Source organism: Rhinoderma darwinii, chromosome 4 (genome assembly GCF_050947455.1).
Source record: "Rhinoderma darwinii isolate aRhiDar2 chromosome 4, aRhiDar2.hap1, whole genome shotgun sequence".
In the NCBI taxonomy this organism is placed as follows: Eukaryota; Metazoa; Chordata; class Amphibia; order Anura; family Rhinodermatidae; genus Rhinoderma; species Rhinoderma darwinii.
The window spans coordinates 85,764,665-85,788,769 of NC_134690.1; the positions used below are offsets into that span (position 1 = coordinate 85,764,665).

Here is a 24,105-nt window from a genome sequence, read left to right on the forward strand (position 1 = left end):
ACGCACAAAAAATCATCTAAGTAATGGATCAACGAGTCGACCCCGGATACTCCCCTCGTTACCCATTCCACGAAGCTACTAAACGCCTCGAAGTATGCACAAGAAAGGGAACACCCCATCGGAAGGCACCGATCCACGTAAAAAGCCCCATTCCAAAAACAACCCAACAGCCGTTGGCTTTCTGGATGGACCGGCAACAACCTGAACACCGCCTCGATGTCAGTTTTTGCCAGCAGCGCCCCAGGACCCGCAGCCCGCACTAACCCCACCGCCTTATCGAATGAGGTATAAACTACGGAGCACAACTCGTGATCAATCCCGTCATTTACCGACGAACCCTTGGGATACGATAAATGTTGAATCAAACGAAATTTTCCGGGCTCGCGTTTAGGGACAATACCCAACGGGGACACAACTAAATCTTTTACCGGCGACTCAACAAACGGCCCCGACATGCGGCCCAACGAAACTTCTTTTAACAACTTTTCCGACACGACTTTTGCATGCAAGTAAGCCGATTTTAAATTCCTCCGCGTAACCGGAACCTCATAAGGAGGCGGAGGAATAACAAAACCAACACGAAACCCTTCATAAAGCAACTTAGCCGCCGCCCTATCCGGATACTCATTTAGATAAGGGGCCATCTTTTCCACCCTCACCGGCGACACCCCCTTGACCAGCCGCGTGCTGGTTACCTGACCTCTTTTTTCGCAGACATTTTGCCGCCCCGTGTGATGCACCATTACACTCGGAACACACGTGCTTGAACTTGCACGTGGCCCCGAACTTGCACTGACCTTCATTAAATTGCCAGCAAAACCCCGCCTTTCCCCCGCCGCTTTGTCCAACCTGACTAGACTGGCCTCCCTGGCCGGCGCTCCCGGGAAAGGACTGCCTAACCGGAGCCGTAACCCGTAACCAGAGAGCAATATCCTTCTGGTCCCACCGAATCGCCGGCCGAACCGCCTTCCGCTGACGGAATTGCTCATCGTATCGCAGCCACGCTTGACCCCCATACGCCCTATGAGCCTCCCCAATGGCATCAAAATAACAAAACAACGCCGAACAATTTTCCGGCGCCTTTTCCCCTATCACACTAGCCAATATGGCGAACGCCTGCGACCAATTAACGAACGTCTGCGGGATAAGCCTATACCGCCGCCGTTCCTCCTCGTCCTTTTTACTCTCATCCCGCTTGCTCTTATCCAAATTAAATTTAGCGAGCGGCAAGAGAGAAAAAATTTCAACATACTCGTCCTTCCAGATCCGCTCGCGCACCTCCTGCTTTAAATGCGCCCCCAACGGACCTTCAAAACAAACGTACACCTCCCCCCGAGCACGATCATCAATACGCACTCGATCGCCGTCCGTCTGCGCCTCGGTCTGTACCGACACCGCGACCGCCTCTCTAACCGCCGCCACCGGACGCGCCTGTAACGATCCCACGTCCCTGGGGCCTTCCCAAACTACCGCAGGGGACACTTCCGTTACTACCGGCGCCGCGGCCCTGTCCAGGCGCCCCACCAGCTCCCGTAAGCAACCCACTAAGTCTGCCAAACCCGCTCCGTCGCGTCCGCCCGCGCCACTACCGGCCCCCGATGCAATGCTAGCAGCCCCCCCGCCGACACCCGACATAAAAATCGCTGGATAAGACAATGATGGAGTTATACACTCACCGGGCTGCACAGGCGCTGTGTTCCCGTCAGCCGGACCATCCTGACCTCGACGATACACGTCCAGTTCACCTTCCTCCAATTCTTCTCTCGCCGACGACTGTCCATCCCAACGACATCTTCGGAACGGGGATGAGGACGCGCTGACCGATGGGCCGGCAACCTGCCGCCCGACCGCCGGGACCCAGACTTCCGACCGGACCTGTTGCCTCGACGTCGCTGCAGATCTAGGCGTCCGTCTAGACGATCCTGACGAAGCCTGCCCCCTGGCCGGAACATCACCATGCGGGGCGGCCGTACCTTGTACTCCACATCTTCCATCTGATGGGGGAGGGGTGACAGGGAGCCCAGCCTGCGACTCCCTGCTTACCGCCGGACCCCGTCGCGGCCTGGGATTCCTGCCAGGACGCAGGGCCTGGGAAGGGGCGGTCCTCCCAGCTGCCTGGCCTGCAGCGTCCGGGATCGGGCTCCCTCTGCGACGCCGTGTCCGCGGGACTGCCTCCGGGCTGAGGCGCTCTGGAGGTCGGGACCGCCGAGAGGGACGGGTCGACCCGGCCTGCGTCGCCGTCACCCCTGGCAACGCTCTCTGCCCGCCCAGCGCAGGAGCGGTTGTTGCCGACTCCCCCCCGCTGCCATAGCCATGCTCGTGAGGGGGCCGGGGAAGGGGAGCCTGTCCTTTGCAACAGACCCCGAACGCCGTGCCCGACGCGGCGAAACGGCGTCCGGGATCCTCGTTATGGCAGCCACGGTCTCCTCTAGCCATCCGGGACCGTGGTGCACAGCAGCGGCACGCAGCCGCTCTAACATTAAGGCTTCTGCCATCCCTAAAAGCACGGGCAACGGGGAGCTTACTGTTCTTGTGTTACTCCTCCCGCTGCTTCCGGCTCAATGCCGAGAAACAGCGGGAAGCGCAGAACGGCCCCCCCGTCCCCCTTAACTCCTCCCCGTCCCTCCTCCAGCTCCTACCAACTCTCCCTCACCTAATTAACCCTTTCCCTACCAGGACGGTCATGTCGGCTTCCCTTAATCCCTGCGGGCTGCGTCCAGCCTCTTCTGGAGTGGTGTAAAGCTGCCGCCACTGGACCCTGGAACAGTGGAAACATGTTCTATGGAGTAATTAATCACGTTTCACTATCTGGCAGTCTGATGGATGAATATGGGTTTGGCAGATGCCGGGAGAACGTTACCTACCGGAACACATAGTGCCTACTGTAATACTTAGTGGAGGGGGGATAACTGTCTGGGACTTTTATTCAGGGTTTAAGCTAGGCCCCTTATTTCCAGTGAAGGGTAATGTTAATACAAAGACATTTTAGACAATTGTAGCTTCCAACTTTGTGGCAACAGTTTGGGGAAGACCCTTTTCTGTTCCAGCATGACTGTCCCTTCTGCACAAAGCAAGGTCTATGGTGTGACGAGTTTAGTATGGAGGATCTTGAGTGGGCTACACAGAGCCCTGACCTGAACTCTATATAACATTTTTGGGATTAATTGGAACGCCGATTGTGGGCCAGAACCCTTGTCTAACATCAAAGCTGGACACCTCAATTGCTTTTTTGGATGAATAGGCACATATTCCTACAGACACACTTCAAAATCTTGTAGAAAGCCTACCCAGAAGAGTGAAGGGTGTTATACATACAAAAGGGGGACCCCTAATTACGTCCGTGGTTTTGGAATAAGATGTCCAACAAGCTGATATATATGTGATAGTCAGGTGACCACATACTTTTGTCCATATACAGTAGTATATCTGAGAGGATAGAGGTGTATGTGTTGCCATACGTATGACAAAAATCTGCAGATTTAAAAAGATCAAAAACAAGATTTCGGAATTCTTCAGAATAATGTGATTTTGTATGTTCAGGTTCCACAAACAGTATTTCTCATGGTATGCAAGAATAAGAAGAAATCAAAGAAGGAATACTGTGTGATGCTTCAGAGGGATGGCAATAATCTCCTCTGACATTTCTCATGGTTTTCCGATCTGTCATCAGTTATCACCTTGATAAAATATTAGTGAACTTCTAAGACTTCTACAAATCTTTTTCTTATTTGTATAGGTGTTCTACTTTTCCCAGATAGCTTCGTCTTTATCAGAGCTAATGTAATCCCTTCTATTCACTGTCCAGTTACACTGTTTGCTTCAGTAGTCCGGGGACTTTCACGCGCAGTGATGCTTGTTGGCTCTGAGGCAGGAGATTTGGCTGGCAGAAGAGTAGCAGAAAGTATTCTTGGAACAGATTATGTCACCCCAGGGCAGATGTGAGCTACATTGTAGCAGACTCCGTGTGTGGCATGTGGGCAGCACAGCATACAATATGTTCTGTTTTTTCTACTAAGCCTCTTGCTTTAGGATGCGTGGGTGGACTCTCACTTTAAAAGACTAAAATACTGTCGTCCCCCCTCCTTTCCTCTTGCACTCCATACCCAGTCCATCTGCCGCCATCATTTAAGTTCTTAGGAACTGAATAATGTAGTTCTGGTATTTTCTCTTCCTTCTGTCATATTGTGTATATTAATAATCGCTGGACTGTGAATATAACGGATACATAGTAGGATTTCCAGACGGCAAACCAGTTATTGTAAAGTGTCACTATAAAAAAAGAAGTCAATATAATGTGAATTAACCTCTTCTGTACTTCAGTTTCTTAGTGACACCTGTTTAGGAAAAAGGTGGATTCAACAACCATGTCCACTATTATAGCACCCATAGGGGTTTCCACCACACTTTACCAAACTGGTAAATGGAAAATGCGTCTAGTAATAAAGTAAAGCCATAGCCCTCTTGTATTGTCACCCGATTTCCCCTAACTCCAAAATGACAAACCTATCGAAAAGGCAAATATGCCTCCTTATGCAGCAATGGGGCAAGTAGGAAGAAGTGCCAGTTACAGTACATGAAGTAGCACTCACATCCTGGCCCTGGTGCTTAAAAAGGCCCAAAAGCCCCTCTGCCACATAAGAAGACCCTAGAATTATAAAGAGCACATGATAGTTGGGGGGCCACGTTTCAAGCGGAGAAGCTAAAGGAGGGACAGAGGTAGCAGTCGCACCTAGGTAGGGTTTCCACAGGCCGGAAAACCACTGGCTCCCAAATTTAGTGTCAAATTGTGGCAAAAAGGGGTTTTTCATTTTAGACACTTATGGGACGCCTGCTCGGCTGTTTCTGTAATTCACATAGAAGTGAAAGAAGAGCACTGCACACATGTTTAGTTACCTCACCATTCATTCTCCGCATGGAGGCGGCGGCCACCAGGTGGGACATGGTTCGGGGGGACCCATGTTCTCGAGATGGGACCCGCATCTGTCAGACATTCATGGCATATCCCGTTTATACGCCATAAATATCTAAGATGGGAATAACCTTTTAAGTATCAGCCACAGCCCCTATTAGTTTGAACTATTATCCCAAAAAAAACCATATAAAATGGGGACTAGCTGTGGCTGTGCAGTTCATATGAATGGGCTTTGTTAAGCTCAGACACGCCAAGGGAAATGAGAAACTGGACCACCACTCTATTAGCTAAAATGGTGAGCCACTTAGAGCGACTCTCCCTCTGGTGGTCTAGGCCAGCCAATCGTCGGGGTAACTTACATTGAGAAAAGGGTTGTTGGGTTGAGAGAAAATCAATTAAACTCAGTTACACATTTTCACTATATATATATTCGGATCTGTCTGTAGAAAAAATAGCAAAAACTTTCACTTCCCATTTAAAAGAAAATAAATCTGATCCATCCAACAGATATCAAATGTATGGGTATATTCATAAACTTCAGTGTTTTTTAGTGTACAGGTGTAAAATAGGGAAAAAACTTGAAGTGAACTTTGGCTAACCTTTTCTACAATTGTTTATTTAACCCATTAATGACCGCCGATACGTCTTTCTACGGCGGTCATTAGTGGGCTTTATTCTAGAGCGCCGCTATTCTACGTCGCTGCTGTAGAATAAAGTAAACAGAGCAGGGAGCCGTGAAATCTCCCTGCTCTCGGCTGCTAGAGGCAGCTGAGGGCTGGGAGCGTCCCTGCTCTGCCGGGTGAGATCGATATTAGTATCGATCTCACCCGTTTAACCCTTCAGATGCGGTGCACAATAGCGAGCACCGCATCTGAATGGTTTTGGAGAGAGGGAGGGAGCTCCCTCTCATCTCACTGACACCCGGCGATAAAATCGCCGAGTGTCTGTGTCTTCTATGGCAGCCGGGGGTCTAATAAAGACCCCCAGGTCTGCCTGGAGCGAATGCCTGCTAGATCATGCCGCAGGCATGACCTAGCAGATGCCTGTCCGTTTTAAACGGACAGGCAGTAATACACTGCAATACAAAAGTATTGCAGTGTATTATAATAGCGATCGGAGCATAGGGAAGTCCCCTAGTGGGACTAGTAAAAGAGTAAAAAAGTTTAATAAAGTTAATAAAAAAAAAAAAGTGAAACAAAAAAAATGAAAAACCCACTTTTTCCCCTTACAAAATGCTTTACTATTAAAAAAACTACAATAAAGCAAAAAGGTTACACATATTTGGTATCGCCGTGTCCGTAACGACCCCGACTATAAAGCTGTTACATTATTTAACCCGCACTGTGAACGCCGTAAAAAATAAAATAAAAAACAATGGAAAAATTGCTGTTTTCTGTTAATCCTGACTTTAAAAAAATGTGATAAAAAGTGATCAAAAAGTCGCATCTACTCTCAAATGGTACCAATAAAAACTGCAAGTCGTCCCGCAAAAAACAAGACCTTATACAGCTATGCCGCCGCAAAAATAAAAAAGTTACAGCTCTTTGAATGTGACAATGTAAAAATGTAAAAAATGGCTTGGACATTAGGGCCCAGAATGCAAGCAGGGGGAAGGGGTTAAAAAAAGCACAAAACGTGTCTGCTGTTACTCTTTTTTTTGTTGGGATAGGGGGCAGTTCGGTACTTATGCTACATGAGTATACAGACACCTGTTCTCTGTTGTCAGTGGGCGGGTTTAGCGAGTTTTGACCTTTAAATCCTCCATCCACACAGATTATTTTTGGGTGTTTTAAACTTTATAAAAAAAAATGCATTTTGTGAAATGTAACAGCTATTTTACAATGGCGTTTTTAGTGGCGTATTTAATGGCGTTTATTAATTGTATATGATTTTCTTATGGCGTTTTTGAAGACATATAGAAAAGACTATTAGAAAAACTCCAGAAAAAAATGCCAAACCTAGAGCATGCTGCGTTTTTAAAAAAACAAAACACTGACTATAAGGCTATGTTCACCCAGGATGGATTTTCTGCGTAAAAGCACACATCCGCCCTGGGCGCCGCAGGGAATTCCTACTGGAGGAGGGATTCAGGCAGAAAGTCCGATGTGGAAAGCTGCACGTATAAAATAAACAAAAAACCACATACTTACCATCTGACGTCCTGAAGCCCGGCCTCCTGGAATGACATTTTAACCCATGTAACCGCTGCAGCCTGTGATTGGCTGCAGCAGTCACTTGGGATGAAACCTCATCCCAAGAGGCCGGCCTGGACGAAGAAGCAGAAAATTCTGGGCAAGTATAAGATATTTTTCTTTTTAGTTGCGTTTTTTTGCAGCGGTTTTGCAGGGTTTCCGCCGCAAAAAAACGCCACAACTGCTCTTTGTTGCAGGTTTTACCTCCCCATTGAATTCAATGGGGAAAACCTGCAACAAAAAAACAGCGATTACGCAAATACAGTTGACATGCTGCGGATCAAAAAAACGCACCGCAGGTCAATTTCTGAGTGTTTTTTCCGCTCAGTATTTACGCAGCGTGTGGATGAGATTCAAATCTCATCCACTTTGCTGCTACTGTATTATGCTGCGGATTTTCCGCAGTGAAATACGTTTTAGAAAACCTGTAGTATTTACGCTACATGTGAACTTACCCCAAGTAAACAACAAAAATGGCACAAACAAAAACGCAGTTGTATGTAGTGCATTTTATATTTCACAGTAGACTTCAATCCCTTTAAGACCACAAACTGTGTTTGTACGACATAGGGGGAGGGTGGTTGTGTGGAGCTTGCTCATGGGCTAAGCCTTCTCCATATACTGCGAGTGTCAGCTATATATTACAGCTGACACCCTGCTCTAATTGCTGGGATCAGAGGCAACTCCGATCCCAGATGTTTAACCACTTAGATGCTGCATTCAAAAGCGATCGCGGCATATAAGCTGTTAAAAGAGAGGATTGGCTACCTCCGACAGCCCATCGTCCCCTTCCCCGGTAAAAAACATGATATACTACAATACATAAGTGGCCTGTAGCCTAGTGAATGGTGGAGCAGAGAGTTGACAGCTCCCTGCTCTGCCATAGTATTCAATTGTGTCTGCGTCATGAGGAGGGGCATCGGGCCAAAGATCGGGGGCTTATGCCTGAAGCTAACGATGCCACTTCAATCTGTATCTGCTTCCTGGGGATACGTGGAAAGCTGAGGCGCTGTCAGGAGGCACAACAGGGACCCACTGACCTCTTGGGCCCCATGCAAATGCGTGGTTTGCGTGGTTGTAAAGACTGCCACTGACTACTCAGCAAGTTTTCCTCAAGCTCTAGTTGGATAGCAATACTAGTTTGGGGCGATTCTGTTTATAACTGGGCAGATTTGCCATTCGGGAGTCTAGGATAGCTGGGTGACTTTCATATACAGCTTTACCAGAAACAACTGTGACATTTCTGAAAACGAGAAATAGGACAACGTGACTGAAATGGACACTCAGTAGCAGTGGCGTAACCTAAAGCTCCTGGAAAATCTGTAACAGGATCATCAACTACCTTGAGTCATTTATAATACTGGTGTCTTTTTATGTGGTAGAGGGACCATTTGGAACCCCTTTAAGGGGGTTTTACACAGGACGATTATCGGGCAGACGAGCGTTCATATAACGCTCGTTGCCAATAATTGTCCTGTGTAAACAGGGGAATGATCAGCAGATGAACGAGCAAACACTCAATCATCTGCTGGTCATATTGTTTTAAAAAAGTTAAATATTATTTATTTTCGGTAGCACATCTCTCTGTGTAAACAAGGAGACGCGCTCGTCCCCATCCATAGCTCCGTGTGACAGGAGCAAACGAGCGCCGATCAACAATGTCTCATTGATTGGTGCTCGCTGCACCGGCCAATTATCGGCCAGTGTAAAAGGGCCTTAAGGCACCAAGGCCTGAGTACGACTGCTAACTCTGCTCCCCCTATAGCTACGCTTCTGGTCAGTAATTTATATTTATGGATGATTTTCTTGATTTTAGACAGAAAGATGATGGGCATGGAACATGGACGCCCTTGTTGCTCCACAGTGCAATATAAGTGAAACATGGGAAGTAGAGTGAGGATTTAGATACAGATCTTTTAATAGTATGGGCCATATCAGAGATTCTGATAATTGTTAGGGGGAGGGGGTGAACCGAAGATGACTGTAAAGAGCACAACAGATGAGGCTATAAAGGTAACTGTGGTGGAGAGTGACAGTGATGGAGCGGCACATGCCTGTGTCTGTCACCGCATTGACGCTTCTCTGGAATTTATTCCTAATTATCCTTAATGGCAGTCTGAAAGGTTTCCATTTCTCTTCCCGGATTTCAGAATGCAAATATTATCTGCAAGATGCAATGTGCATTCTAATTCCACCAGGAATTAGCTTTTAGGCCATTACTACAATAAATACATACTTATTTGACTAATATGCCATTTCATTATGTTTTTACCTTTTAAGTGAGATGTATTAACAGACCATTCAACTTTCTCACAATATACACAGTCTAAGAGGCAGGAAGAAATGCTTCATTATCATTCACAGAGTTGTCTTTACATTAACATTCAAAGGGAATTGTGCTAAGGCAAGTTATTTTAAGATAATTGTCCAATCACACTTATTATAAAGGCTCCTCTTAACCACTGTCAGATTATCAAGTACTAAATGGTAGGACAAGATCCTACACTATCCTAGTGGAAAATGTCAAAATCTATTTTTCAACGAAAGAGCGAGGCAAAATCTCATGTAACCTCCTGAATACATTATAGGGTTAGTATCAGGGGCCAGACTTACCATTCAGGCATTAGAAGAAATTAAAGGAAAAAACACGGCGCCACATAGTGTAAGCCCAAAAAATGACAAACTGTTTCTGACAGATGGATGCTTACCACAGTTAGATAGATCGTAAGCGTGAAATAGGTGAACAGGTGAGTGCTGCTGCCGAGATCCCAGCCGGTTGGGCCTGAAAGGCCACCGCAATGTGGTACTGTAAAGGTTCTTCAAAAAACGGGACTACGTGAGGCGCTGCTACTCAATGATGATTCAGTTGTAATGGATAATAATATTTATTAATAAAGGCTACGCGTTTCAATGCCGCACCGGCCTGAGGAAGATACCGGTGCGGCATTGAAACGCGTAGCCTTTATCAATAAATATTATTATCCATTACAACTGAATCATCATTGAGTAGCAGCGCCTCACGTAGTCCCGTTTTTTGAAGAACCTTTACATTCAGGCATTAGGGCAGTGCCCTAGAGCCCATGGTTGGGAGGACCACAGCCCCTTGGTCAGTAACACAACTCAAATGCAATTTATTAATTTATGACCTTTAATCCCTGGTAGCCACATCACTGCCCTCTGGTTAATATAGTATGGGACAGATACCTTATTAAAGAATTTACTCCTCAAATGCAACTAACGCCACTGAAAACACTAGTAAGGCCTCGTTCACATCTGCGTTGGGGTCCCGTTCTGGCGTTCTGTCGGAGCTTTCCGTCAGAACAGGACCCTGAATAGACACAAACTGACACAGACGGAAACCAAAGGTTTACGTTTCCATCACCATTGATTTCAATGGTGACGGATCCCGTTCCCATGGTTTCAGTTTGTCTCTGTTATGCACCAGATCTGTCATGTTTCAAACCATTTTTCCCTATGCAGTATAAAAAAATATATATAATGTTGATACCTGCAAGTTAGCTGCTATTGACGGATCTTAGTTCAGCATTATTTTTATATTAATTACTTGGAAAATACCCAGCAAAGTTCACCTAAATAATACTGAATAACACACTAACATCCAAATAGGCCACTTAACATATGAATGACTAATACCTACATAACTGAGCTACACGGATATTCCAAAGCGGTTTTACGCTGGTTACATTTTATGCTATATCACTAATGATACAAAACTGGTGGTTGTGCAACAACTGGGACCCCTGATCCCAAAAAGGAAAAGGGATGGATCTCAGGTCTCTGTTTGCAGCGGGAAACTGGGTGTTCATGCGTGGTCACTTTCTATACACAAATGGAGACATGCTTCCACATCATTACATATATTTGTAGAGTTTTGGTCTTATAGTTTCCATGTACCTAATGAGACAATTTGAATTTTAAAGGGTTATCTGACATTTGAACAAAAGAGACTAAAAGAGAGTAAAAAAGACACGGCGCCACATGGTGCAAATAAAAGCGAGATAAAATGGGAGCAACTAATATATCAAAAAGTGCTCACCTTAGGTTGTAGACACTGGCAGGTGTCACAAAGATAAGAAAGCTGCTGCCGGGTCCGTAACACAACAAATCGAAGTTTGTTGTCAAAATGATAGTTTCAAAAAAGAGTAAAAAAGGACCAGAAGGCGCTGCTATGGTAATTAGTGTCACAAGGCTAGGCAAACATGAAGTAAACGTATTTAATTATTTATAGAGAGAACAGGCTACGCGTTTCAACGCCGGACCGGCGTCTTCATCAGGCCAATGTGGGCTGATGAAGATGCCGGTCCGGCGTTGAAACGCGTAGCCTGTTCTCTCTATTAATAATTAAATACGTTTACTTCATGTTTGCCTAGCTTTGTGACACTAATTACCATAGCAGCGCCTTCTGGTCCTGTTTTACTCTTTTTTTTAAACCATTTGAACAAAGGGGTCTAACTTGTTTTTCAGAAATATCACCATTCTTGTCTATGGGCCTTATCTGGTATTACAGCTCATCCCCATTCACTTGTATGAGGCTGCCAAATAAGACACAGCCCATGGGTGGCGCTCTTTCTGAAAAAAGGAGATGCGTTTTTCTAAATGTGGACATTCACTTTAAGCAATAGTACCTGACTATGACAAATAACTACAAATATGACGTAGCGTCCTTTATTTTATTTTTTTCTTTGATGACAACTGGATTTTCAGGCCATTCCCTATCTCTTTATATTCCACATCAAGCTGGTGCTGAAACCATTCAATTATTTGTTATTTTATTTTATCTAATCTTACAAATAAAGTCTTCATAACTATTGTCTTGTATAGGACCAAATGTATTCTCATGTTATATGCATGCAACAATGCAATGAAATAATTTGGCACTTTTGATATTATAATTATTTCCTTTCATTATTTTGCTTTAGACGTCAAGAAAAGCACAGATAAGTCCGGCAAGGTCAATCTAACAATGAAAGATCCTGTCCACCTAAACCCAAGTGCCACCGGGATACCACCTAAACAAAGGAATTCTTCAGATGCCACCAGCAGATCACATGGCTCCTTGGCTTTAATTGTGGCTGCCTTATTCATTACGTCTCAGTTTATATCACAGGTTTGCTGTGCCACATTTTAAGAATATTTTTTCTAAAATCCTTCGAAGCCTTATTCAAGTTGAGTAAAAGAGTAGCTTTTTTTAGGACGAACAGGAAGAGAGGGCATGAAGCAAGAGCTGAATGACCTTGGATGAGTCACCCCACTGTTGAAATGGGATGACAGACTGGCAAGTTAGACGTATGTCTTTGGAACTGTAAGGATCGAGGTGACAGATAATAAACAACTCTCACACCTCAAGCAACATGAAAACAAACTCTCAGTTATTAAGCGGATTGGTTTCACAAATGTGATTTACGATGTGGATGTGAAACTTGGACAAAGTCACAGTGGATGAACGCTCACAGTCCAATACCTAATCTAATAATGTAGAGAAACCTGCCTTGTTAAAAAAAACGGACAGGGTAGAACCGGAATGATAGATTTCTATGCTGTGTGTGTATAACGTTTCTATGCACTTTAGAAGCCATTAAGCTTCACATATTACAGATACCTCTAGAATTCTCCTCCTTGATATTTGTCACTTTTCCTTCACTTTTAAAACCAGCAAATGCCTGTGTACGTCATGAATTGTGTTTTTCATCAGTTGCCTTCTTTTTATTTCTTTATGGCACTAAAAGTTATGGTTTTGTCTAGATTTCTATTCTATATAGGCAGTATGATATCAACCATCACAGGGCGAAAGTGCACCCTTTAAAATCAGCGGCCAAATTGTAAGGTAATACCACAATAAAGTGGATTAGGTGGACTCATAATTGAAGTGGATCCATAAATACGTGGATTAGGCAGATGTAGCGTGGTTCTACTTGGAAGATAACCAAGATCTTGTGTCTACTCTGCTGCAACCTAGAATGGGAATTTAGCAATAGACAACATTTAAGTCATATTTGGGTTCATTTATGAAAAAAAATGGTGTTGCCCATGTCATCCAAATGGTGTAATGGCAAGTTCGTTATAATGGGAAGGGCCACGAATGTATTTTGGATAGATTATTGATGTTCTTAGGGTAACATTCCTTCAGCCAATATCTCTGTGTCATAAAAACTAGTTAAAATACGGTGGAATAATTTTTCTGGCTCAGTGATGAAACCTTTAGATTTCAGATAACACTTTGTTCTTCTATTGTTTGCAGAGATTACTGTGATTGATTTATGATCTGTAGGTTATCTGTTCCCTAAGTGGATGAGCAATGGTGCTAAATTATCCCCAAAAAAGTCATATATAATACTGTTAACTACCACAACAGTATCAGTGGTTTAGGCTTTTCCATCTGAATATTAATTTTCTTTACCAAATATGCAACTTATAGTAAAATGTACCGATATCAGCAATTCTGCATTTCATGTTCTCAAGTCTAGGCAATCTCTATTTTCTGTCATCTCTGCGCCCACCATTTCTCATTGAAATGAAAGCTCTGCCAAATGCAGCGCCATCAGCCTAAATACCTTTGTGTATAATCTAAAATCTCATTATCCCCCCAATAATAAAATAATCCAGTAATTACACTCGGATAAAAAAAAAATATGTCTGCAAACACAATACTTTTGCTACTTAGCGATTGGAGAACATTTACTGTGACCGGAAACTCCATATGAAGTAATAATTGTATAGAGCATTTGGAACTAGGAATAAGTACTGGTCTCCCTCATGAAAACTCACAGCACAGGTTGCACTGGGTTAAACACCCACTTATAACGCTACTTTTCTTTTACCCTACAAGGGGTTCTATGGGTCCCCAATCATGACCCACTATGGCTATACCAATGGTCCCATCAACACCTAAAATCTGTGCATATTCCTCTTCTATTACATGCTCTATGACAAACATTGAAGCTCCAATTTACCGGTCCTGGCCTGTGTTTCATCGTCTCCTGAGTAAACGTTTTATTGTTTTTGCACAACATATAGTGTCAAGTCAATCTCCATAACTATGTCCCAATACACTGCATGTAAGTAACAATGGAACATCCAGCCTTACAATGACAAGACACATGGCGATTGATGCAGTTATTTTCACTTTGCATTAGGCCATGCTCCCTCAGGAGCTATTCAAACACTACACTAAAGTCACTGAAGCCAGACTAAGCCCTGATGCCTCTAACTTTATGGAGTTCTCCACGATATGGCAGTGAATTTGAAGAAAAGCCGGAATTAAACCAGTGTGAAGAACTCTTCTCATTACGCCATCCTTCCCCTGGGGTCTTCTAGAGTTAGACAGGCACTAACAGACTATGGCATAGAAGTCCCATTGATTAAAAGTAGAATATTTTTTGTTCCATTAAAGTTTTATGGGACTAATTTGCAATTCATGACATACATTTTTTAACCTTTCTCACAATATATGTTGATGAGGGTTTTAGGGTTCATTGTAAAGTAAAAATAATGGGGTTTATGATGCTACTATCGTACATGTAGATAAGCAGCCTGTGATCCTCACTCATAAACAGCTTGGGTGTTAGTATTTAATGGTAAGAAGGGCAAGCATGTGTTGCGCCTTCATGACCGTACTTCACTCCTTTTTTTTTATGGATATTGTGAAAAGCAATGTCATTCATCAGTGATCTGAACTGTAAGTATCTTGGGTTTTATAGAGCAAATAATATAAGGGTTTAGGAAAAGATACAGTATGTGTACTGTAATTGTTCTACATATCATATTCATGTTGATGTCTAACACTTTTCCCAAATCTACTGCCCACATAACCAGTATTGTACTTCCAATATATTATTGATGTATGGTTAAAGCTGAAGGCCACATCCACACAAGTTTGCATTAAGGGTTAATTCTACTGCAGACCACCAACAAGGAAAAACTAAGGCTTCGTTCACATCTGCGTCGTGACTCCATTCATGGCCTTCGTCAGAGCTTTCCATCAGGGAACCCATGAATGGAATCCAAACTGAAACAAACGGAAACTATAGATTTCAATGGTGACGGATCCTGTGCAAATGGATCTGACGGAACCCATGAACGGAGACCCGACGCAGATGTGAACGAAGCCTAATGTTCAAAATGCCATGAACATTTTCCTCATTGAGAAAAAATTCCTCTTTGATGTCTGTTTCACATTGTTCACTGTGTGTCAGGCAGCTGCTCTTAAAGCCCTTTTGAATTTAGGTGCTTGCTGGCTCATGTGAGTTCTCTTCTTCCTTGACTCAGAAGAGACAGCAACCCTCCCTACATGTTTCATTCAACACTAATATCTGATTGATCATAACATATAAACGGAAAAGGATGTGTGAGAGAGACCCTACAATGAGTGTTGAGCTAAGAGTCAGGGAGAACGATAAGAATGGTCTGCTTTTTTTATTTATCCATTCAATGTGCCCTCTGTGTAATTCCTCATTCCGCAAACACTGTTTGGATTTAACTGTACTAAAAATGAAAATGTTTATTTTTCCAAAGCTACTCATTTATGTACGCATAAACAAGTTACGCTTTATTTTCATTTAAATATTCTGTCATAAAATAGACACATCAATCTAAATAGAAAAGTTGGTTGTATTTATTAACATGATTGACAGTGGCCTTGCAATGTGCTGGGCTAAAGGACATTAATATATCCATAGACTTCAATAGAACAGCACCCCCTTGTGGTCATAACAACAGAAAAATCAGTTCTTTCGTTTTATCATGTTATAATGTTTAAATAATAAAAAAAAAACAACAAGATTGTCTGTGCATCTCTTTTTTTTTTTTTTTACAAATAACACCAAACAGTATACAATAAGTAATATACAGAGGGTCAGGACTTGATATTTTGATGTTATTTCTTTGTATTTCTGAACCCCCTTTACTATTACATATTAAACAAATCAATAGTCAAATTGAAAAAAAATGTCCTAGAAGATTTTAGGCTTTCTACATATGTAGAAGTCGTGATAATTGAAACTGACAACTGCGTAAACAGAACCTCGAATCCCACACACTTTTTAATATTCAGATTACTTTGTCACTTATCTTTCCCTGCCAGTTTTCTATGTTCCATCACGTTATTAAAATAAGTTTCATTAAAACTGGATTTTTTTACTGACTAAAACATTAATGTTCTTATGTTTATGAAAAACTGAGCTGTGGTGTAAGAGACGCTCACAGTTTAATTTCTGAAGCCGGTAATGTCCAGTTGACTCAATATAAAAGCAATTGTGGTCAGAATGTAACCAAGCCCCCCAATAATGACGCCTGCAAGGGGTATGGTGGAAAACCTAGTTGCTTGGTGACTACCTTGACACTGCAACAGCAATGGTGGTTTGAGAGGTAATAGGTATTTATTTCCAGTTGCTTACATAGCGCCAACATATTTGCCAGTACTGTACAGAGATTGTCATCACTCACATTAGTCCCTGTCCCCAGTGTGGCTCACAATCTAATTTCCCTACATCACACGCATTTACGCAGTAGGGCAAATTTTTATAGGAAGCCAATGAACCTATAAATGTTTTTGGAGTGTGGGAGGAAACCAGAGAACCTGAAGTCCACCAAACATGAGGATAACTCCCTGCAGTAGTTCCCCTTGGTTTGAATTGAATCTAGGACACCAGTCCTTTAAGGCAACAGTGATATATTGGACTCCTGTACAGCCACGTAACATGCAGCAGTATTTGTGATAAGGACCTATAGTGTACAGGGCACCTTGGAAACTTGCCTTTATGGGACCAGATTGAAAGAAATAACATCCGTGGTATGTTTTATCACCCTAATAGGTCAATTTTATCAATTGTAAGAGGCGTCTGGAGTTTTACTTTAAGTTCCCTTAATAGGAACAATCGTAGCATATATCTCTGTTGTTAAGAGTGGAGGAGAAAAATGAATTTGACTATTTCCATTTGTTCCAGGCTCAGAGATTCACATTCTATGTCATGCACAGCACATTTCTCTTGTTTTCTACCACCGAGAATCCCCACATCACAACAGTCTGGGCAACCGTATGTGTAACACCCGAGCTACAATGGGGCTAGTAGTGATCCTGCTTTTTAACTCACAGGGTCAAATGGCAGCACAGTAACCATGCCGGGAGCTAATGAATAGGCTCACATGCGCTTTACTACTATATTATCTGAGAGGCCAAAGAATTTATCACTAAATAGACTAAAGGGCCTTCCACTTTCAGTTAACTACTTCTTAAAGAGGCTCTGTCACCAGATTTTGCAGCCCCTATCTGCTATTGCAGCAGATAGGCGCTGCAATGTAGATTACAGTAACGTTTTTATTTTTTTTAAACGAGCATTTTTGGCCAAGTTATGACCATTTTTGTAGTTATGCAAATGAGGCTTGCAAAAGTACAACTGGGCGTGTTTAAAGTAAAAGTACAACTGGGCGTGTATTATGTGCGTACATCGGGGCGTTTTTACTACTTTTACTAGCTGGGCGTTCTGACGAGAAGTATCATCCACTTCTCTTCAGAACGCCCAGCTTCTGGCAGTGCAGAAATGTCCCCCAAAGTGCTAGGACACTAGAAGAAGTTCCTGACTAAATAGAAATGGAGTTCTTCCTGCGTCTTAGTAGTCAGGGCTGCAGGGAGTATTCATGTGAACCCTTTCAGCTCTGCTGAACAACATATAAAGCTCATAGTTGACAAGTCATATGTCACAAGCGATTTTACAGCCATCAATTCTTTACGAGGTCATTTAGTATGGCTTCTGTACCCCCTATTTCAGTGTTAACAGGGAATCTTATGTATGTTGTAAATATATTGAGGCCTGTTCTGTGACAAGTTTCCATTTATTATCAGTATTCTGAGATGCATGCTCGAATTGTACAACTATGATCCCTCTCAATGTTTTGCTGATACAGTCAATGTGGCCATAGTTCTAGCTGTTATGTAACTAGCTCACAGTCTGTGTCTGAGGGATTTAAACAAAAACAGAGATAACCCTGTCAGGTACGTGTCAGGCTGCAGGAGATTTATGATCTACAGAAAGGCCAGTGCATATGGTATATGTTATCTATGTATGAGGGAAATAAAGATATAACCTACTGCGATGGCAGCCACTGACTCACTGAGGATTCGATCACATCTGCGCTAGGGCTCCATTCCGACGTTCCGTCTGAGCTTTCCCTCGGAACGAAGCCCTGACAAACACAAACGGAAACCACAGGTTTCCGTTTCCATCACCAATGGTGATGGATCCTGTGCCAATAGTTTCCGTTTGTCTCCATTGTGCAAGAGTTCCGTCGTTTTGACGGAATTAATAGCGTAGTCAACTATGGTATTGATTCCGTCAAAATGACGGAACCCTTGCACAACGGAAACAAACGGAAACCATTGGCACCGGATCCGACACCATTGAAATCAATGGTGATGGAAGCGGAAACCTACGGTTTCCGTTTGTGCCTGTCAGGCCTCCTTTCCGACGGAACGCTCCATTGGAACAGAGCCCTAGTGCAGATGTGAATGAAGCGTGAGCTGTATGACCTATCTACAGCTCAATTTTAAAAACTTTGTCATATGTGTTAAATAAATTCCACTTTTTATATATAATTTGGCTATAAGCTCGTCTTTCTCTTCTGTGTTTGGTATACAATATGGAGCTGCCTATATGGTAAATTATGGGGGGACGCTTCTGTTGTGAACCGTGCCCAGCCTTTAGTACAAATGCTTTTGGAGTGTACATATTGATTATAATTTATTCTGTGTTGTTCACAGCTCTTGGCTCTCAGCATCAAATGGATTTTAGAGTCCGTGATCAATCATGGCTCTTACAACGTGATGAAATTTTTAGGGAGGACTCTAGACTGATTTTAGATGGTAGTGGTAGAGATTGTAGAAAAATTTATAAAAAGCTAAAAATGTTATTATACCAAAGAACCAAAATTTGGTGGAACAAAGCTTTTTTAGAGAAATACTTGTCAAAAAATCTCATCTCACGTGGTTTGAGAGTTCAAGTGTTCCCTTTCTTCAAAATGGATAATGATGAGTTTAAGGAAAAATCGGAGGAGCTCTCTGACAATTCCTCTAGGGGATTCATGGAACTGCTTGTCTTTTCCAATCAAGCACGTCTGAAGGAGATTGAGGACATCCAAGCAATACTTAAATCAGAACTCCCCAGCGCAGCACTAGATAAACTCTCTGAGGATCTTGATAAAGATTTTGTCAAATGGGAGAAGGAGATATGTGCAGTTAAAGCTGGTAAATTTCAAAGAGATATCCATGACTATCAGCAGCACCGGGTGTATAAATGGCGCATGAATAGGGGGAGATCCAGAAGTGTATCCCACTCTAGGTCATCCTCAATCTCATCCCGTACCTCTATAGAGGAACCCGCGAGATCTAGAGAAACTAGAAATATGTTAGAACCTGGTAATACTCAGGGCTCCCAGGGCCCACGATGGCATTTTGATCGGCAAGCAAAAAGGAAGAACGTATCATCAGCGGGATAAAAAATCAAGGAGCAATCTAGAGGTAATAAATCTCTCCTCACATGCCCTCTCTGATGCCCAATGTGAGATTCTAGAGAAGGGTTTGACTTTTTCACCTACCAATTCCTTTAATTTCTTTACAGCTTTAAAAGATTTACACCTTTTTTTCAAGGAAAGTGGTTTTAAAGAAATTACATTGTAAGGGACCCATGGAACCCACTAGTCAATTGGAAAGGGAGGCCTTACTGGCACTGGAAGAACTATTATGAGAACAAACAACTGAAGTGCCAGGTATGTTTCCATCAACTGTTGTGCCCAGGTCTACCAGATTTCCCCCCTTGTCCCTATGCCCCCAGATAGAAATTTTTACCAAAATGGTTATTGATGACTTTAAAAGGCTGTCCACCAATTGGACGAATGATAACACAACCATAAATCAAAGAAATGCACTTAAAGAACTCCAAGCATGGGATGATGTAGTCTTTAGGGCTGCGGACAAGGGGGGAAATGTGGTGATTTGGCCAATAGTGAAATATGAGAAGGAAGTCTTTAGGCAATTATGGGATAGGCAGACGTACTCCAGATTACCCACAAACCCTATGTGTCTCTGTTCTCAAGAGCTGCGGATAATCTTGGACACAGCTCTTGAGAGGGGCATTATGCCCAAAAAAACCTATGATGGACTAATGACCAATGATCCCAAAATTCCCACCCTGTACCTCCTTCCAAAGATCCACAAGGATCTCATTGACCCCCTGGGACGTCCGATCGTGTCCGGGATTGACGGATTGTGCGATCCCGTGTGCAAATTCATTGACCACTACTTGAAAACCCTGGTGAACGATTTACCTTCGTTTGTCAAGGACACGACGGACGTACTGAGTAGGATCAATGGGATCCAAATTGAACCGGATATGTATTTGGTGACAGCAGACATAGAGTCCCTCTACACGAGTATAAGACATCATGATGGGGTGGAGGCGGTCCGCTTTTTCCTGGGGACTGGCAACCGTGATGGCTTGTTATGCAAACTAATTCTGGAATTATTGCAATTTATTTTGAGTCATCATTTTTTTGTATTCAAAGATTGTTATTACTTGCAGAAACAGGGTACTGCAATGGGTGTGGCGTGTGCGCCATCCTATGCAAACCTGTTTTTCGGATATTGGAAGAGACAGGTTTTCCATGGGGATGGCACCTGCGCCGCTGACCACGTGCATTTATGGTTACGTTATATTGATGATATTTTCTTTTATTGGCAAGGATCGGAGTGTGGGCTGATGAGTTTCATGCAGCAACTTAATAAAAATCCATTTAACATTAAGCTGACATATAAATATCATCAGCAAAATGTAGAATTCCTGGACATACAGATATTTACAGATGGTCGTGGTTTTCTACATAAGGATGTTTTTCGTAAATCAACATCAGTCAACTCTCTGCTGCATGCATCATCGGCTCACACTCCGTCCACCATCAAGGCCATCCCGGTTGGGCAGTTCCTCAGGATTAAGCGGATCTGCTCCTCGGATGCCCTATTTGAACAGCAATCTAAAGATTTGAGATCTAGATTCAGAGATAGGGGCTATAGTAATAGAACCATCAAGTCAAGCTATAGGAGAGCGAGAACTACTCCACGGGATGAGCTCTTGAGACCCAAACAACAACGGTTGAGTGAGCCAGGGGTACGATTTATATCGACATATAATGAACAGTGGAATCAAATGAGAGCTATCCTGGAAAAACATTGGCCTATTTTGAGATCTGAGCCACAATTGGCTCAAAATCTATCCGAAAGGCCTATGATGACGGCTAGAAGAGCCAAAAATCTGAAAGATTTCCTTGTTAAAAGCCACTACATACCACGCCAGGTATGTCCATTTGGCTCTCGAGGACCTAGAAAGGGATATTATCCCTGTTGCGACTGTAGAGCCTATGCCAATATATGTCGGGCAACCAATTTCTCGTCAGCTGACGGAACGAGGCATTTTGAGATTAGGGAGTAATCTCGTGTAGCCCGACACATGTGGTATATTATGCCACATGTGGTTGTCCGAAAATATACATAGGACTTACGTCTAGGGAGTTGAGAATCCGCACAAGGGAACATGTACGGGATATCATCAGAGCAAGTGAAATTGAGGACTTAACAACTTTAAAAACCTTACCCAGACACTTTAAAGTACATCATAGATGCAACCCTAAAACATTATCAATACGTGGTATTGACAGACTACATTGAGGCATCAGGGGGGGGGCAATGTGAAGAGGGTTTTGGCACAAAGAGAATGTAAATGGATCGTGATGATAGGATCCATGACACCCTACGGTCTCAATGAAAAGTTACGCTTTGTTCCATTTTTATAATCTCTATCATCTATGTGTGTTTTTAATTAATTATGTTCTGTTTTGTATGTTTTTATTAGGCCTATGTACAACACGTATATTCGCCCTATGCCCGAATGTTGGAACGAGAAAAATCTAATATTTGCTGTTCGCTGTATTGAATATTGTCAGAAAATATAGACCTGAATTTTTGTGCAGAATGGTGCTGAATGAAAATGTGGACCCGCTGTTCAACTCTTGCCATATTAAGCCAAGCTGATATTTTTTTTAATCTGCTTTGTTGCTAACAATTGTGTATCCTCTTTTTTGGCATATAGACGTCCGTTAATCCTAATATATCCTCCTGTAATAGGGGCATTATGTAACAATTCTAATGTTTGGGAATCTTTCCGCATTCCTATCACTGTTCGTCTTCACTTGTTTTCACAATTTTATGATTACATTTATTATTTTATTTTTTACATTATTGGGTTAATTTTTACCCTCTTACAACTGTTGCTCCACCAGTCATCACACTTCGCTACTCTATATAAGGGCAGATATCTGCAGGACATATACACACATTCCCCCTGAGGAAGCACCTTGAGCGAAACGCGCGTTGGGGTTCATGTGTAGGAGCGAGCACTGACTACTACCTTTCCTTGCTGTTATGGGTAAGTTATTGCTGTTTTGATTCAAATAGCACTTTGATGCACTAGCACTTTATTCCATCACTAGTCTCCCCTTTTTCCTGTTTTACTACTGACTGAACATACATATATATGGTTCACTAACTATGAAATAGGGTAGCCTATCCCTTTTAGGTTTATATATGACTTATAGCCCATATACCTAAATTATGGGGGGACGCTTCTGTTGTGAACCGTGCCCAGCCCTTAGTACAAATGCTTTTGTAGTGTACATATTGATTATAACTTTGCAGAGTATGAGTAATCCTAAAGTGACTGGCAGACCATCCCCCAAAGTCTGCTGGCAGAGTAAACCTGGATTGGACAGTTTTGTTTTCTACCTGTCCAAATCTATTGTTTACTTAAGTTTAGTAGTAACAGAAGTGTCTTGTGGCCACTTTCCCTGCTCCCACCATAGAAATGACATGTCTGACAGAGACAGCTGTTGGCGGAACAATAATTATATGCCATCTATGGTCAGCTTAATTCAGGTTGTCTACCAACCACTTTTCATCCTTTCTAGGGTGGATACTATTTAGCTACATGTACTGAAGAGGCCACAGGACGTTATATCTGCTATGTAAATAACTGCTTTATACAATTACTGTACGGTACTGCTTCATATGCTTGTTTTAGGACCCTCCAATTTGGAAACAGGAAGAATGAGGAGAGTGCACTAAACATCAAGTAGCTTCCGACACAGTAAAACTAAATTTGTAAATACATCAAATTACTGATTTTGTACTGATCCAAGTTACAGACTGTATTATACTCTAGAGCTGTATTCTTCAGACGTCTGGAGTAAAATCTTACAGCATTCCAAATATTCAGTAATCCATACTAAGTCATTAGCTTTTATCAAAGTGTTAATTTCAATCACCTAAAATGAAATATAAAGTCAATGGCCCACATTTACTACTCAGATTACACCAGTTTTTACCTAAATTGAGCCATAAAAAAAAAATTGTGCAAAAATGTGTGAATTTTCTTTATTTTTTGCCTCTTTGAAAGGTCAACATGTGCCACATGTATTAAATTTAATAAGAAATCTGCACCTTTTAATAAACTTGGTGAAAATCACTACCCAATTACTACCCCTACCTTAGGCTAAGTTCACACTTGTGTTGTATAATCCGTTACTCTGATCCGTTTTTATATCTAAATAACTTATAAAAACGGATCCGTTAAAAATCCCATTGAAATCAATTTTTATTTGCATCCGTAAGGCCCCGTTCACATCTGTGTTGAGGTCCCATTCTGACGTTCCGTCTGAGCTTTCCGTCAAAACTGGACCATGAACAGACACAAACTGACACAAATGGAAACCAGAGGTTTCCGTCTCCGGTGCCCATGGTTTTCATTTATCTCTGTTGTGCACCGGATCCGTAGTTTTGCCGGAAGCAATAGCGTAGTCGACTACGCTATTGCTGCCGGCAAAACAACGGAAACCTGATGGAATGGGGACAAACGGAAACCATTAGCAATGTTTCCGTCACCATTG

The 24,105-nt window shown here is 42.7% G+C and overlaps 1 protein-coding gene across 2 annotated transcripts in view; it reads left to right on the forward strand.

Annotated features, from left to right (window-relative positions):
* LOC142759281 (glypican-5-like) overlaps positions 1 to 15,889 on the forward strand; it is a 332,098-nt gene extending 316,209 nt beyond the window's left edge. For both annotated transcript variants that reach the window (XM_075861290.1, XM_075861291.1), the window contains 2 exons: positions 12,045 to 12,232; positions 12,318 to 15,889. In XM_075861290.1, coding sequence (XP_075717405.1) covers positions 12,045 to 12,232; positions 12,318 to 12,341 — 212 coding nt within the window. In that variant the 3' untranslated portion in view covers positions 12,342 to 15,889. The remainder of the gene's footprint in view (positions 1 to 12,044; positions 12,233 to 12,317) is intronic.
* Positions 15,890 to 24,105: the final 8,216 nt, after the last annotated feature.